General features: G+C 30.5%; 1 protein-coding gene and 1 long non-coding RNA gene across 2 annotated transcripts; one reads left to right on the forward strand and one right to left on the reverse strand.

The window, feature by feature from the left end:
* Window positions 1-2506: 2506 nt before the first annotated feature.
* LOC118644567 lies at window positions 2507-7098 on the reverse strand. The gene is made up of 3 exons (XR_004962338.1): window positions 4902-7098; window positions 4557-4638; window positions 2507-3091 (listed from the first exon to the last, which is right to left on the reverse strand). It is a non-coding gene; the product is annotated as an uncharacterized LOC118644567 (long non-coding RNA).
* Window positions 7099-9192: 2094 nt separating this feature from the next.
* Window positions 9193-11571, forward strand: LOC105836634 (protein MAK16 homolog). Its single transcript, XM_036283078.1, has 7 exons — window positions 9193-9386; window positions 9458-9504; window positions 9589-9732; window positions 10445-10757; window positions 10847-11089; window positions 11166-11237; window positions 11368-11571. Exons 1-7 carry the CDS (start codon window positions 9372-9374, stop codon window positions 11521-11523), a joined length of 990 nt encoding a protein of 329 aa, XP_036138971.1. The 5' UTR covers window positions 9193-9371; the 3' UTR covers window positions 11524-11571.
* Window positions 11572-12605: the final 1034 nt, after the last annotated feature.

A 12605-nucleotide genomic window follows, 5' to 3' on the forward strand; every position in this document is an offset into this window, starting at 1 on the left:
TCATTAACAAGAAATCTTTTATAAACAGAATCAAATTTTTACTATTTGAATCTCAATCGCAGATCTAATTTCGCATCATAGATGCGAGAAGACAAAGAAAGACATGCATTGTCCCGAAAAAAAATGTACCGAAAAGTTAAAATCCCGAAATTTATGACTTGAGGCATTGTCCCGAAAAGTCCAAATTCCGAAATTAAAGACATTGTCCCGAAGTCACAAGGCCAAAATTTAAGACATGAGAACAATGTTCCGAGAATTCTTATAAATCTTTTCTATTGAACCATCAATCTTTTAATACTTTAGAAAGATTAAAAAAGCTGAAGTTTAGATAGTCTAATTTTATCGATATCTTTAAATAGATGAATATTCTCCACATGATCAGAACATTATTTACTCTTTTCTTTGAACGCTGAAAATGTTTGTAGAGAATAATTAAAGAAAATAAAAATACATATTTTATAAATCCTAAAATAGTATGCATAATGGAAATTCAATATATAATGTAACATGTGTGTATGTGCAATGTATGTGTATAACATAATAATGTATTCATGTACACTGCCCGACAATGAAGCATCCCTCATGGGATAAGACAAACGTAGAAAATCAACAGCGACTGACAAACACATTTATCGATCTAATTATTGATCGTAAATAGTCGCTAAGTCGATAAAAGTCAACGCCTTTCTTACTTCGCAAGGAGTGTCTAGGAAAAAATCATTGTCGACCACAGGTTAATGGACAGATAGCCAATGAATAGTCCGGGTTAACGAGAAACCAGCATTTCTGTATTGTTGTTATCGACAGACTTTGTCCCTAGGTCTGAATCCAAGCTATTTGACCACAAAACGAGTAAAACCCAGCTCCAAAACTTAGTTTAACTAGAATTTAAATAAACCCATTATCCAATTAACTAATTGGTAAGCAAATTAACTAATAGGAGAATGTGTTTTATATAAAATAATGATCAAATAGTCGCCAAGTCAATAAAAGTTTGGATACTAAGGGGCAAAGTCTGTCGATAACAAAAGTACAGAAATGCTGGTCTCGTCTTAACCCGGACCATTGGCTAACATCTGTTTATTCATCTGTGGTCGGGCAATTTATACATAGTAACTATTCGTTTTTCACTATACGAGTGACATATTCGTACAACTTCACATACCACGTATGAATATCTGTTATAATCATGTTTTTCAAACATCTTGTTTTTTTATTTTACCAATTGGTTAATTCTCACATTTATTATTGTATTTCATCGTTTTCTGTGTCGTTTCTGTCAAGTTTGTTTGTTTTAATTAAAGAAATGAATACGACAAAAGAATGTTTTCTACTTAAAAGACACGAATGGATATTCATACGTATGTGAAAAAATGTATAATAGAAAACGAACAGTCACTATGTACGTAAATACAATAAGTAAATAATTATAAACCAAATATGTCCACATATGTTTATAATAGTTTCTTTTTTAATAAAATTTTTGTTTGATGTTAAAAAATTATCATCATATAATTATATATATACATATGATTCAAGAAATATATAATTATACATGGGCAATTTTTTCTTATTCTTTCATACTTTTATTTAAAAAGTAAAAAATTAACTTTTTAATTAGTTTTTGTATTTTTAGTATGACTATTATTTGTTTTATACCAAACAAAGATTTAAAAAAATTAGTATAAATACATGTGGACACATTTCGTATATAATTATACATATTTATATATATGTTTTTATATGTAAAAAATATTTTATCGGGTTCAAATATAGCTTGCTTCTTTAATTAAAAATATTAGCTTTTATTGTAATTTTTAACTAAAATTTTATTTGGTAAAAACAGATTATCCCGGAGAGGCCCTCCACCACCCCCGCCGACATTTAATGGGCGGTCCTCTTTTCTTTAAATGTGCGTTTTTTTATTATTTTTTATTTTATTATTATTTTTTGTTATATTTAATATTATAGTAAAATAAATTTACAGCAAATACATAAAAAATAGTACAATTTTACAGTATATTTATTACAATTTATAACTTATAATTTATCTTACAACAAATAGTAAAAATAAAACTAATAAATTACAAGTTATAAAATATTTTATAATATATTTTATAAACAAATTTCTTTTTACATTTTAAATATTTTACTATACTTTTAATATAGTAACATTACAGACGAAATACATACAATAATACAATGAATAAAATTCATTTCTAAATTAAGTATTCAAGTATTAAAGAATAAAGATATAAACATAAAGTAAAATGTTTAAGAATAAACAGAATTAAAACAAATTTTTTAAAAACAAACTTTAAAATTTTTTAAATATAAAATATAAAAATATAAAAAAGTAAAAATTTATTAAACACACTAATTTAATGAACTTTGTATTATTGTAATATATCGGGAATTAGTATCACATAATTTTAATTATACAAATTGTTTCTATCAAATTTAAAAACACATTTACATGTTAAATTATATTATTTCTTCGTATCTCTTTTCATACATTGAATACCTTACCGATCCGTTTTCTATCTATTCCCTACCTATCCGTTCCTGACCTCTCTATTCCCTACCTATTATATATTTTCTACCTATTCCTACTTATCCTTATTACCTGCCTAACCGTATGATTAATCATTGCAACTGTGATTATTCCATGGAAAAAATAAAATTTAAAAAAAGTTTAAAACATTTTAAGTTCATGATTAAATTTAGTTAATCGGAATTTATTTTATTTTATTTTTGTTATTTAACAAAATTAATTAGAAAAGTTTATCGGAGACGAAACAGCGTCTCCAATATGCATGATATTGGATAATAAGTTAATTCGTATAATTTATCCAATATTAAATATTAAGTCCTAATTTGTTCTAGTCTATTCATTTTGAGGCAATAGATCCATGAAATAAATATAATATCTGTATGTAATTTATTATTGCATCATTATAACAAACAATTCTACACTATGTTTGAAGTATAATTTTGTCACAGATCTATTACCCCAATTTTAAAAGTTTATTCATCACTCACCGACCGATGCGCAGCAGCAGAGTTATTCAGCAACGTCGCTACGATGATTCTGTAACAAATGTAAAGTCCAAATTAAAGCATGACAGAAAAAAAATTAATACTAAAAAAAATAATTTACGATATGCAATTCTATACTTATGCTTATTAATTAAATATCATAATTAATTAATGGAATATAATTCTGTAAAATATTTTAATACACAAATAGATTCAAATTAAAACAAAGTGCATTATTATTAATATTAAATAAATGATAATTGTTACATGTTGAACTTTTTATTCTTTCAATTGTGCCGACAATTTCGTCACCAGCGCGTGTGTAATGAAAAACTCGAGAACTTACTCTGACGCAGACAATTTTACTGCCTGAACAAAGAAACGCAAGAAAAACCTGAAAGCGTCAAAACTCAGGTATGTATTGAGAAGAAAATTCAAAAAACATTACATTGTTACTGCATCCTCCGTATCCGGCACAACCGTTCATAATTGGCTTGTTCTTTTTCGCTGCACTACTATACTGAAGCAACAAGTTAAAGTAAGACAAATTTTTTTTTTCTTATTCTAACTTATCGCATCAGTGCAGCAGTGCAGCGAAAAAGAACAGGCAAAAAAGAACAATTGTTACTCACAAGGAAACCTCGCAAACTCGGAAATTCATATTTTAATGAAACTTGGCATAAATGTAGAGGAAGTGAATACATGAATTTAGAAATTTTTAGTTGGTGCCCAAAAACTGTTTGAAGGGGTGAAACCACCCTTCAAAGTTCAGACAATTTTTACGGTTTTTCGATATATCTCGCAAATTAAACAAAATATTAAAAAATGTTTCATACGAAAGTTTTACAGTATAAATACCTTTATTTAACTAAGTTACTTATTAAAAAAAACTTTTTTTAATTTTTTTTCTTTTTTTATCGAAAAATAAATAGCGTAGTTAAATAGAGGTGATTATGCTGTAAAACTTTTGTATAAAACGTTTTTTAATATTTTGTTTAGTTTACGAGATATATCAAAAAACCGCAAAAACCGTCTCAACTTTGAAGGGTGGTTTCACCCCTTCAAACCGTTTTTGGGCCACCAACCAAAAATGTCTAAATTCGTGTATTCACCCCCTCTACATTTATGCCAAGTTTAATTAAAATATGAATTTTCTAGTTCGCGAGGTTTCCTTGTCAGTCTCCGACACATAAAACACGCCCGTGTATTACAGCATTCACTTCTGTGTATTAGACACCATAATAAACTCAGTTGATTTTTATCTTTTGAATTATTCCATCGGCATAATACCTTCCTTCATTCCTAATACATACGCACATTAATCCGCGATTGCGTGAACGAACAAAAATTATTCATATAATCGTCGTACATATAATAAATATTTTCCAAAAAAAAGAAGCTTTGTAAAATTAAATTTGTATAAAACTGTATGTAATTCTATCTCTACATTGTAATTTATCAAAGTATAACCAAATAGAAAAAACTATAAATTCTATGCAAATAATAATCATACTCACCCCAAGGTTGCTCTGCCGGGGCCCGATGCCTTTTCTAGACCTCCTCCTCCTCTCTTTGCACAAGACACTTGCTATGATGATACTGTAACAAACAAATGCGAAGTTCAAATTAAAACAGGACAGAAAAAACAATATTCAATAAAATATGGTTGTTACGTATTACATTTTTTATTCTTCCAATTATTAATATAATCATTATATAATTAATATTTTTCGAAAGCAAAGAAGCTTTATAAAATTAAATTTGTATAAAATTTTACGTGATTCTATCTCTAATTTTGTAATTTATTAAATAAAAGTAAATGAAAAAAACTTTATCTTATGCAAATAATAAATCATACTCACCCGAAGGTTGATGTGCCGAGGTCTGATACCTTTCCCAGGCCTCCATCTTTTTCTCTTCCTCTTGTTGCACGAGACACTCGCGGCCGTGATTGCTAACGTCGAAAGTGCGACTTCCGGCATCAAACTAAGACTCAATCGAATAAGAATTATGAGAAAAACTTTTATTATGATTACTTTAGTACAGTTACGAACGGCACTCCCGAAGCAAACGCGCGACGCGACGAACCGGCTGCGATTCGTTTTCAATTAACCGGTCGGCACTCCCGAAAACGCGGCGCGACAAAATCGACGACGTAATAAGTGCAATGAGTACAGTTTGCTTCCCCCATACACGGAGATAATTATTTCTTAAAATTTACCCTCAAAATCTGATAATTGTGGGATAATGTATGACCTCGAGGAATTTTACTAGACTTTTTAGTAAAATTTATTATGCTTTTAATAAATTTTACTAAACAATATAGTAAAATCCCTGGAGGTCACACAATTATCTCACAAATATCAGATTTTCAGGATAAATTTTAAGAGAAAATTCTCTCCGTGTAGGCTTTCAAGCCCTCGGGGTACTAAGCCCTCCCACCACGTCAAGGTCGTACTCGTGGGAGGGAAGATTTCTTCTGAAAGACTATACAAATTTTAATTCACTTAAAAAAAAAAAAATACCGAGCACATATCAGTCTATCACTGTGAAACAAAAGGATATAGATACTTGAGCAAGTTTCGTTACCAAAATATTTGTAATTTAAGTTAAAGGTATTTATTTAAATTAAATAAAGACCAGTGTTTCTGCCTCTGATTACCGAACGTTACACTGGTCTTTAACGCTTTGTCGAATACTCTGTGTATTGTTGCCCGTTTTAATATTGTGTTTTAAGATCTGGGAACAACATATATAAATTTACAGTTTTTTACAGTACGCATATCAGTTTATGCTATTCATAACACGTATTCCAACGTTTTTGATCTTTTAGATTTATTTTAATATGAAAACCGACTTGCAAAAAAATTTCATTATTTTTTATTTTATTATTTATTTAATTGTATTGTTTGTTGGTTCACGTTTTTATTTATTATGACACATTTGATACGACATGCGCTGTTTTATGGTTGTTCAATGGTCATCATTTTTAACTGTTAGTTTGACTATAACTGTTGTTATAGTCAAAACGTTTCGAAATTTAACATTTTTTAACACAACTGGTTATTAGTCGCGTTTATAATTATATAATGTTTATTTGTAAAAAATTATATTAACAAAATATTATTAATGATTAGAAGAGTAAGCTGGGCAAGAATAAGCTATTACATTTCGAATTATTTAATAATTTATTAAATTCTTGCCAAATATTCTTTTTGTATTTCAAGTTAAATATGATGGTTATATTATACGGTGAGATTTTCTGTAGAATTATTTACGTTACCGAGTTTTCGTGCATTACGCTACGTCCTCTCAATTCGAAACACGACAAATTACATTTAATTTGGTAAATTAAAAGTGCATGATATTTGTAAATTAAAAAAAATTATTATATTATTGCTTGTATGAATGTTAAGAAGCATTACTTTATAGTTCTTATTATTTAGCATTTCAATTTGTACTTTCTTCTTTCTTTTTTAACATACATATACTTTATTGAAATAAAACACTGTGGTTTACATTTATTTTTCATGTTTTCATTAATTTTATTTTTTTTATTAATTTATTTTTCTTTCTAATCAAACGCGAGATCTATTATATCCTACGTCTATAAATATCAAGCAGATTAATTAGTCTTCACAAAAAATTACTCGTAGTATTTGTTGCGCAAATGTGTTTAAAAAATAATTGAATCTAAGTAATGGCAAGATTTGTCTGTTCAAGACTCGGGGCACGAACGATAACACCTAATTAACTGTCATCACACATACATATATAAACCAAGAACTGTTATACTACAACCGAAATATTTAAAATTACATAATAAAATGGTCTTTAACTTAATGTTATATATGTTATATCTTAAAAATAAATTTTTTTTTCCTAAATAAATTCCAACTCATTGTCGGTTAATTAATTGCTCAAAATATTCTTAATTGTAAGTATAATGAGTGCTATACTTACAATTAAGGCGTATAATCAAATAAAGTATTTTAAAATAAAATATATTTCATACATTAGACTTCAACAGATATAAAAGTTTTATTAACTTAAGAAACTAAAAATAAAGATACCTGACAAATCTTTATTATGATATAGACGCATTTTTATGTTAAAAATTAACAAAGTATCGTTATATTGCAATTATATAATTATCTTTGGTAACGGTTTAACTGCAAGAAAAAAAATAGCGATACTAGTTTAATTGTATTTCTCACTTGAGAAATTAATATCAACGCCAAAATGAATACACGCACGGATTCGCGTTATTTTATAAAGAAAAATCAGACAAAAACGTTAATATTATCGATGCAAAATTCTATCATAAACACAGTCACAAAATTAAATAAAACAATTTAAGGTGGTTTATGCACATAACGAAGTACTGCAGATTTAGTTCTTACTTACAGGAATTATTATTTAAGTGTCAATACACATTCTCGTGAGATATATGTACAAGATAAACTTACCGTACATATGCTAGAAAAAGTCTTTCAAAGTTTTGAAATTTTAGTACGGTTCATATGGGAGTCGTTCAATTTTTTACCGGAAGTATAAACTTTTCTTTTAGTAATTACTAAGCATATAAATAAAAAACTATGAATTATAAAAATCTGAATTACAAACTTTCTAATGACTACAAACAATATATGTGATGCTGACAATTTATTTTTAATATTTAATTTTAAAAATCATAAAATACATGAAATCGCAGATCTTGCAGTCCATGTTGTGCGTGCGTGCGTGCGTGCGTGCGTGCGTGCGTGCGTGCGTGCGTGTGTGTGTGTGTGTGTGTGTGTGTGTGTGTGTGTGCACGCGCGTGTGCGTGTGCGTGTGCGCGCGCCTGATCTGCAGATATTCTACATGATCTTTTTTCCGAAAATCTTAAATATCGTTCCTTGACTTATTAATTTGTATTATTCTACCACTTTGTTTGGCAAATTTACATGTAAAACTAATCTAAATCCTTTTCTTTAAGAATAGGCTAAATTGTCAAATTTAAATGACATTTACAGAACTCAAATCATATTGGTATTAAAAAAATACTTTAATTTTATTTAATTTATTTTAAAAATAATTTATTTGTTATTATTTATTTATGTACTTGTATATAAATAAAATAATAGTTTAGAAAATTCATGTCTATTGACTAAAGAGTCGTGCATAAACCTCCTTAACTGTGATCTAAATTGAAATTCAGTATACTCATAATATCATGAATCATGACGTCACGCGATGTCTAGCAGTTCTTCCACTGTAACTGTTTCACAGCAATACTCGAGAATGCTTTAGAAATACGATAGGTCTTCATAAAATATGTATGATAATAAATTTTTATAGGAATGGTTTTGTGAGAAATGTACAAGAACAATCCTTGAGGTCAATGATGTTAGAAAGAATTTATTTTTTAATAATCGAATAAAGTATCCGCACGCACAGAAAAACGTAAAATAAACAATCGTTAACAAATATTTTCGCATTTTGTACACTAAAATGTATAGATGCAAGACCAATGTTTAGACGAATAATTTATGGAAAATATTAATTTATTTATAATCGAGCCCCGGAAGAGATTCTAGCTGTACTCTCCAAAGCATTCGCGCGCAAGTGATATTCTCATCATAATTTTGCAAAACACTTTTGCAAGAACAGTTTGGTTTCAACCGTTGTACAGCAGTTTAACTTCGATCTCATATCCACTACAAGTATTTACACTTCATGGATACAGCATGAAACAGAACCAAAGAATCATATAGACATATAGCACGGAATACGAACCTTCATACTGTGCTGTGATTCCGAGCTCAAAAGCACACTCACGCGCCATCGCGCTCCGTCTATCCGCGAGTCGTCGCGCGCTCTGCAGGCTCTGCTACGACCTACGTAACCTACATTCGGCCAGTCTCAGCTCGGCCGAACGTAGGTCACGTAGGCCACAGCAGAGCGCGTGTGCGCGCGACGACACACAGTCCTCACGAACAGACGGAGCGCGATGTGTGCATGCATGAGTATGCTCGGGCTCTAATTTCGGAATCGCAGCACAGACAACAGGATAACCGCTCTCAGATTTCTCGCTGTTCATCACTGTATTTTGCATTAATCAACCCATATGTATCAATTGAGTAGTGTTTTCTACTTTATCGACGTTTAAGTAATGTTACTGCTGTCATCTTTAGTTGGATATACAAAATAACGTGAATCTAACCTATAATATTTGGTTTGCTTCGCACGTGTTATTGTCTAAAAAGCGTGTTTAAAACATTTATTTATAATTGCAATAACATTTAGTCTTTCTCTATCTCTTTCTCATAATTGAATAGCAGTAAAGTAAAATGCAGCACGATGACGTAAGTTTTTAAACACTTTATTTTAATTGATTCTGATTATTATCGTGATTTTATTTATATAACTTTTATAGGTTGTGTGGAGTGTTATCAATAAATCATTTTGTTCCTTCAAAGTAAAGTAAGTACGTCCTTAACACAAATGAATAAATATATAAAAGGTTTGCGACAGTTTTAATCTCATTATTATAATTGTCTCTTGCAGCACAAAAACACAGCGATTTTGCAGAAATGAGTTCAATCTTACTGGTTTATGCAGCAGAGCTGCATGTCCTCTTGCAAACAGTCAATATGCTACGATTAGAGAAGAAAATGGTATTATTTATCTTTACATGAGAACAGCAGAGAGGTAAGTTTATATATATATATATATATATATATATATATATATGAATAACACAGGCTACTTTTTAGCTAGAATACACAAACGTTAACACTGTGCTCCATTGTATAAGGAACAATTAAAACTCTAGATTTATTTTAATTGTTTAGAATTCTAGAGTTTTTGTTAAATTAATGACTAAATAATAATCTTGTCAATAATTAATATATACAGATTTAGATTGTTTATATTAAAAATAAACAAATATACATTCTTCCACTAGAAAGGGCTTCTGGATACATGCCGCTTCCTGGTATAGCATTGCGCCAATGTTTTACAAACTGCAATCTGGAAGCCCTTTCTATTGAAAGCAACGTCAACGGCTGTGAAAACTTTAAGTCTAAGACAAATATACATTTTGATTAAAAAGTATAAGCAAGTCTTGTAATGTTAATGACACTGATATATTTTACATGCTTGCATTATATTTTTTAAAATTTACTTTACAGTTACAATCGAGCAATGTAACTCTGTATTATAATTGGAACATTTTGTGTTTGTTACAGTATTACGTTGTATCATCTGTGTACCATGTTAAAAAACATACAGTCACTAATGTGTAGCATTTGTACTATTCTTGAATAATATTAACACTTAATATTATAATTATAAATTCTTTTAAGTATAAGTACAAACAAATTAATTCTCAGTTTAAATTTAAACATTAACTTTTTTTTAGAATACATACACCTAAAAATAGTTGGGAGAAAATTAAGCTATCTAGGAATTTTGAAAAGGCGATACATCAAATTAATGAAAATCTACTTTACTGGCCTGGTTTCATAAAAGCAAAATGTAAGCAAAGGTTTCTCAAAATCACGCAGTACCTTATTCGTATGAGAAAGTTTAGGTTAAGACGGCAGAAGAAAATTGTACCGCTTCAGAGAAAGATTGAAAGAAGAGAACGACGTAGAGAAGAAAAGGCTCTGACTGCTGCAAAACTAGAAAATGCAATCGAGAAACAGCTCATGGAGAGATTGAAAAAGGGCATGGTAATTGAATTTTGTATTTATTATTTAAAAGATTAATTATATTTGTGTAAAGATTAATTATATTTTAATATCTTTTTTTCATATTTTAGTATGAGGGTATTTACAATTTCCCACAAAAAGTGTTTGATAAAGCTGTTGAGGCTGTTGAAGTTGAAGTAGAAAGTGAGGCAGAAAACGAGCAAGAAGAAGAGCAGGAGAGAGAACTCGAGAAAGAGGTGGAGATAGAATTAGAAGATGAGAGAGAAATTGAACAAAATGGTCCAGAATATATCGAAGCTGATAGTGATGATGACTACGAAGATGATGATGACGATATTGAAGAATTTTCCATGGTAAGTAAAATGATAATGAATTCATTCAAAATTACATTTTAAAAAATATAAATACTATATTATAAATATTGTGCAGGATGAAGATAGTGACTCTGGACAGAAGGAAGAAATTAAATTATCAGACAGCTTTGAAGCTAGTGATATTGAGGCAAGAATTTTCTATTTCCAAAAATAAGCACATTTTTACACACACACACACACACACACACACACATATATATATATATATATATATATATATATGTTATTAATGGAATGAATTACTTATGTTTTATTAGGATTTAATCAAGCCGTCTACAAGTAAGAAGACCAAAGGACCGAAAGTTGTCAAAAAAGGAAAAACGCATAAGAAACCACGAGCAAGAGTAGAAATTGAATATGAAATAGAAGAGGAGACACAGCAAAATAAACGGGCGCGTATAGCACAATTGTAGTATATATATAATTATCTTTGTAATAAAATTACATAATTCTATACATTATATCCAATATTTTGATTGACAAAATAGCCACGATATGATCACATTTAATAGTTAGACTATCAGTACATCGACAAATTTTAATTTGCATTTGCAAAAATAGAAAAAATCTACGATAACTATATTTTCTAGTCTTAATCTTTTTTTCGAGATGTATAATTGCAAATGTGCATAATCGTGTTCTATAAATGTGCAATACCACATGATATAAATTCAATTAATTGATTTGATAAAAATTCACTCACCGGTTGCTGTCGCTGCTCCTGCTCCTGCTGCTGATGCTGCTGCTGCTACTGCTACATTCCTTTTCTGGAATACCGAGTCGCTCCATGGATTCCGCTTTCTGCTGACATCATATCCTGCTATTCTCGAACCACACATTAATAACGATCGTCCGATACTTTATTCGGCACTCCCGATATTACGGATAATATATCACACACGAGTAAAACGTAAACCGCGCGCGAGAATTTCACTTGGCGCGACCGTTACATTTGAAAAAGTGAAAAGGATGGCTCGTCTGATTGGAGGCGAAAATCAACCTGGCACGAAAGTGGCGTGACGTCACGTAACTTTGTGGAAACGCAGGCCGAAGAAAGCGTTGAGAAAACTGAATGAAAATTACGCGCCGAGATACAACGAAGAGACAAATTCGTTTCGAGAATTTCGTATGCTCACACGACGACTAGTAGCACTTCACTTAATTGGCACTCGCAACATTCTATCGAATATATCCCCTTCGAGTAAGCACTTTGTTTGAACCCGAACACTTTACTCGAAGGCAAACGCACGATGTCGCGGTTTACACACGAATACGATCTCTGTTAGGTATGATCTCACATGCCTCGCGAATCGTCTGTTAGCGCGACGGCATTCTTAGCACAACACCGTACCTGCGCACAATGAATTCTGAATACGCGAGACACGCACTGAGTCGACAATGCGTCCGACCGGCACTGGAGCGTGAGGGAACATGGCAGCAGCGGCGGACGTGACCGTTGGTAGGTACACTCGGCGGTACTCGGCGCTAGTCGGCG

This window comes from Monomorium pharaonis, chromosome 2, assembly GCF_013373865.1.
Source record: "Monomorium pharaonis isolate MP-MQ-018 chromosome 2, ASM1337386v2, whole genome shotgun sequence".
Classification (NCBI taxonomy): domain Eukaryota; kingdom Metazoa; phylum Arthropoda; class Insecta; order Hymenoptera; family Formicidae; genus Monomorium; species Monomorium pharaonis.

Coding starts and splice junctions, on each gene's coding strand:
- LOC105836634 (XM_036283078.1), top strand. Junction 9,733..10,444: donor TACATGAGAACAGCAGAGAG/GTAAGTTTATAT, acceptor ACTTTTTTTTAG/AATACATACACCTAAAAATA. Junction 10,758..10,846: donor AGAGATTGAAAAAGGGCATG/GTAATTGAATTT, acceptor TTCATATTTTAG/TATGAGGGTATTTACAATTT.